The following is a 5,586-nucleotide window of genomic DNA, read 5'->3' on the forward strand; positions in this document are numbered from 1 at the left end:
ATGGGATGTTTTGATGATAAGAATTTGTTAGAAATTAGAATAATCACTGTTCTTTGTTGGTTTGTAGTGATGTAGAATCAATTTGAGCAGCAGTGGAAAAATTTGGCATTGTTTTTTTTTTCCTAGGTAGAATCATGATTTAATGGCTGAATTGTTTAATATAATATTTTTTTTCCTTCCTCTGGTGTAGATTGGAGCAGTAGATGTAACATGAGCAAATACATTGTGACAGTGATGAAGTACAGAACTTGAAGTCAAAAAACTAGTATTATTGTTATTCAATTTACTAGTTTATTTACTAATAATAGTAAATTTGCTATTATTACAAATGTTACTAGACAAAAAAAAATCAGTGCTGATGAAATATAATGCTTCGGTACAAACTTTAGATCTGAATTGGCAGCTCAGCATTGCAGGGTTAGGTTGCATCAATGGTTTTAATCAAACTTTATGATTAAGTTATTGACTTCAGTAACAAAAAAACCCTGGTTACCCTTATTACTTACTTCTGAAAATTTGGACTATAGTGCAGTGTTTTATGATAAATGTTTATGGTGCTTTTTTTGTAACTCCATAATCTGGAGTTTGGTAGATACCAAATAGCTCTTTAATCTTTCTGGTTTTCTCAGAAATCAAGGGTGACACCTATTGAATATTGAAAAGTAGAGAAACTACTGCAAGCATTTATTATGCCAAGAGTGTTAAACAATATTAGTGAAAGAGTCTGACACCTTGTTTTCCTCTAAAAACAGTATAGTGAAGAAAGGTATTAAAAAGCCAGTGTTACTTTCCAATGTATTTATAGTGTAAATGACAATCATTCAACTGATTTTTGAACTTGCTTTCATTTTAAGACTGTAGATGCTCGCGCCCCAATGTTTCGTCCTCATGCATGATTGGCATCTCAAGCTAAATTACCTAGCAACCAGAAATGTTCAGCCCTGAGTATAAAATGTGCTTGTGTTTTTTAAGTATTCTGCTTAAAAATGTAAAGTTCATTAAAATCATTTTGCTTTAGTTATTAGTTATCTAGCCACATTTTGTACTTTTTACCCACTTTACATTCATTTGAGTTCCTCTGCGGTCTTTAGATGGTCTGTCTCAGCATGTGGACAGAACATGCAGTTACGCAGCAAAAGCCTCTTGTTCTCATGGGAACACAGTCCCGCCCTCTTAACCCCATTTCCATGACCGCAACTGCACTGTGGAATCAATCATGAATTGTCTTTTATGCTTTGTAAGTGATACTATTGTACTGGTTTTGGAATGTATATTATTTCATAATGTCTACACCCTCTGACTGCTGGATTATTATTCTGTGTCTGGGAACCTGGGAGCTGGTATGAGACTCCACATTGTTTTAAAACACACTCGTTCTGAAACTGCTGAGTACAGCAGGGTTGGGGAGGAGGAAGTTGGTGTGATGCAAAATGGTGTGATGTTCTGCTCAGGCCATAATATGAATAAATTTGGGTGGTCCCTCATTTGAATAATGGAAAACCCACATTGGTCTCCCTTGAGTAGTATGTTTTCATGAGAACGTGCTAATGAAACATTTAAAAACCCTTTTTAAACTGTTTATAATTTCAATTTCCCCAATTGTTTCCCCAAGTCCTAATTAGGAGGTCAGATTCCCCAAACCCCATAATTCACACATTCATGTCCAGACCTCTCCATAAATTAATTTTGAATATTTAAAAGCAGCTACTTCATATGCATTGTAACACTGTGATTTAAATCACATCTTCCATTGCATATTTCAGACTGAGAATCTGCAAAGGCCTCGCTTTCTAATAAGAACATGTGAGGATCAGCTGATTTGGAGGAGATTGAGTTCAGTGTTACAATACTCATTTAATGACGTCGGGTGAGGTACCTAAAGCAGATTACCCCTAAGTCCACTGGCAAAAACCTAGTAAGGCCAGAGTCTGTGCTAGAACAATGACCATCATAAATGGACTCAGTGCACTCTCTTGTTTTTTGTTTTGTTTTTTTTTTAACAGGAGAGCAAATGCTGTAAATAATCAGGTTACCTAGAGGAACACTTAACACTTCATTTATTAAAAACAAAAACAATACTGTGTAGCAGAAGAATGTTTTCTCAAACCATGCTATAAGAAGGACCACCAGTGCTCTTATTTACTTTATTCAGCAATCATGTTGAGAATCACGTTTCATAAAAATTATCTGATCGGTCAGTCTACCATCAATGGAGCTATAAAAACAGAGTAGGTAAAAACATGCTGCTTATTAAAACAATGTTGCTGCATATCATATGGCAGCCTAGAAGATAACCAACCATTTGGTCGCACCATGTGGAGCTTCTTGAATTTCACTCTCTTTTAATTTTCCCACGCTTTTCTCGGTTTCCTCGCTCCTTGCTTCTCTTCATTTTTGTGTTCCTAAGTCTGCGGGTTGTGTTGGACGGAGTGTTAGTGTGTAGAAGAGGAAACATTGGTGCTGTGTTTATCTCTGGACCCTTCAACTGAAGCTCAGTGTCCTTTTCGATCAGAGTTGGAAGGGGTGTTGTGTCTGTACCGTCAGGCAAAACTGCTTCATAGCAGATTTTGATTACACGCCTTCCTTTGTTCCTTCTACCATTGGTGTCCTTCAAACTTTCTGTTGGGTTTTCAAGTCGGTCCAATCCCAGTCGCTTTAGTACATCTGTTGGCCGGACAGTTGCAGAACCTGTGAACAATAGTGGATCCTGAAGGCTGATATCACGAGGAGGTACTTCTGTAGAGGAAACAATGATTTTCCTCATTCGCTTTCTTCCTTCTCTCTGCCTCGAACTTGGCCTTTTGGTTCTAACAGTGGGTGTTTTTTGTGTAGTAGTGAATACAGGTCCCTTTTCTTCCATGTACTGTGTCATTTGCGTCACTTTGTTTCTTACAGCGTCAGCTGGACTCTCGGTTGTTGATGTTGCGAGGCTGACACCTTCAGATGGACTAGTCGAGAGAGTTTCTTCCTTGAAATAAAGTTGGGTGGCTTCTGTGGAAGGGTTGTTTTTTCTTTGCTTTTTCTTTCCAGCTCTTTGTCTCAGCTTAGCTCTGGTCTTATCACGGACAGCTGGGGTAATGTGAGCCGTAGGCGAGGAGGAGACTAACTCGGTGTCGTTTGCTTGTCTGTGCTCTAGAATCTCTGGTTCTTTATCTGTATTTATTGAGGTGGCAATGGTAGCAACATCCTGATTATCATTCACTGTCCTCTGAGGATCATCTTTCATCATCTTATTAGAATTTCCTACAGAGTCTAGCTCACTGTTCATGAAATTATTTTTTTTTATGCTAAACCGATTCATTTTCGCTGCTTCCTCCGCAAAGTTGTTCTTACCCATGACCTCCTCCGGCGCACCGGCCGTTCCTTCGTCGACCTTTAACACGGCATCAAGTTTTTTATTCTTCTTCCTGCCTTTACCCTTTCCTCTTTTCTTCTTGTTCTCTTTTTTCTTCTTGCTGGAATTTTTCTTCCTCTTCTTCTCTGATGTCTGAGTTTCTCCTTTACCTGTGTCTGCGGACGAGCTTTGAGAGGTGGAGACTGTGGCGAGCACTTTAATGAAGTCCTCTGCAGCTGTCACCACGTTTGTGAGCGAGGGCTCTTCAGGGGTGGCGGTCTTTGATTCAGAGAAAGACGACTGTGTTGTGCTTCCAGCGTTCTGAGTCTTGTTCTGATTTTCTTCATCTGACTTTTTCTTCTTAGGAGGAGCGATAGTCAATACATCAATGACATCAATGCCTCCAAAGTCATAAGCTTTTGATTCTTTAATCACTGCTACTGGAACTCTGTCATACTTTTTACACCTTTGTGATAGAGAAAAGAGTTAAAATTTGCATTAATTTGGCTAATAATTTGGCTACTGTAGACTGTACACTAGAGTATATGGAAGGATTTAGAACAACACAGAATTTGATACTTACACCCCATACCAGTGACGCTCCACACACTGCTCTTCAAACGAAAACTCAAAGCAAGGCACTTCCATCACATTAAAGAAAGCTTGTCCGACCACTCGGGATGAAGTGTCATTGACACGTCTCAGGCATTCCTTTAAGCTGTAAGATGCAGATATAAGTGTTCATTAGCTTAAATAAATATGGAGATGATTTCAAAATGTCTATTTTTCAGCATTTTTACATAAAGGTAAAGATAAAGCTCTAACATCAGTTTTTTAAAAAAAACCTACTCTGCAAAAATTGGTAACCTGTTGCAATCATTAACTTGATTTTTTTTTTTCTACCTGATCTAATTCTTAAATTAAGGGTTGTTGGTACACCCTTAATTATAATTTGATGTTTCTGTGTATGTTAGTTTTTAGTTTTAATTTAAGATTATTGTTGTTGATTTTTATTGTTTTAAAGTAGCAAGATTTTAATTTTTTATTTTTATTGGTATTGTCAAAATGATTTTTATTTTTGGGTTTGTGTTTTTGTATTTGAGTAAGTTTTTCTATCATTTTAGTCACATTTTAGTCCAATAAAATAGAATTTTACAGAAAAAAACGTTAAATTAAATTATCATTAATAAAAGTGTCTTAAAATTAATATAACGTCATAAAAACGGCTTATAGACAATAGTAAGATTTTTTAAAAAGTTTTTAAAGTAGTTTTAAATGAAGTAGGCCTACAGCTTGTCATGCTGCTGTCATCTATCTAACAGACATATTCTGGACCACATCAGACTTACGCATTGTCGCAGTCGCAGTGGCTAAGGGAGTGCCATTTAAAGTTGGTGTATCCATAGTTGGAGGAGAACGCATGGATGACGTATGGGCAGTGATCGTGAACGCGACAACATTTGTCGGTCTCCTCGAATTCGCCTGGGGGGGAAATCACACGCACAAAATGCCTAAACACTTGCTACAGTACGATAATTACACATAACACTCAATTCAGTGAATTAAAGTCAACTCACCTAGCTGATCATAATGATCTGCGATGTTTCCTGCACCACACCAAAGAGTCCCGGGATAAGTGAAGCCTCGCTTGGTTCGCGTCTTTGTATTGTTCGCCGCATCAGAGTTCGGCTCTTTTGCTTGTTTTGTCGTCGCGATGAAGTTTGTGTCGCCTTGTGATTTCAACTTGTTACAGTTCGCCTTCGCTTCGGACACCCCTGTCAAACTCATCTTCAAATCGGAGCTCATTTGGTTTCTTAGCCCAAGTCTGCACACATGCATGAAGGATTTGACTTGCATTTCGTTTTGCATCACAGAGCAGTCCACCAGGCGGCCCTCAGAGTCATGCACAGAGCGAATCTCTTCAGCCCCATCGGTGACCTGATGGAGGTGATACTCTCCTACAACCGAACTTTTGGCGCAAAGAGTGTTGTTGAGCATGTAAAAGAGCTCTTTGCTCTCTTTTTCCGTATCTAAAGCTTGGCTTAAGAATTCGCCTTTAACAAAGTTCCTGTCTAGATAAGACAGAAACACGAAAAACACGGACCACATCGCGGCGGGCGACACTTTCAGCACCACGGAGTCTCAGACAGCACCTCAGCCTCTCCTGTCCTTCGAGAACCGGCTTCTTTCACCGGCTGCCGTGGGTTTTAATATATTACCGGTCAATAATGGGAGGAGTCTGTCATTTAACT

The 5,586-nt window shown here is 38.8% G+C and overlaps 1 protein-coding gene across 1 annotated transcript; it reads right to left on the reverse strand.

Moving 5' to 3' along the window:
• Positions 1-2,130: 2,130 nt before the first annotated feature.
• LOC122147689 lies at positions 2,131-5,586 on the reverse strand. The gene is made up of 4 exons (XM_042771024.1): positions 4,912-5,586; positions 4,684-4,816; positions 3,918-4,052; positions 2,131-3,800 (listed from the first exon to the last, which is right to left on the reverse strand). Exons 1-4 carry the CDS (start codon positions 5,441-5,443, stop codon positions 2,333-2,335), a joined length of 2,268 nt encoding a protein of 755 aa, XP_042626958.1. The 5' UTR covers positions 5,444-5,586; the 3' UTR covers positions 2,131-2,332.

Source organism: Cyprinus carpio, chromosome A15 (assembly GCF_018340385.1).
Source record: "Cyprinus carpio isolate SPL01 chromosome A15, ASM1834038v1, whole genome shotgun sequence".
Lineage (NCBI taxonomy): Eukaryota > Metazoa > Chordata > Actinopteri > Cypriniformes > Cyprinidae > Cyprinus > Cyprinus carpio.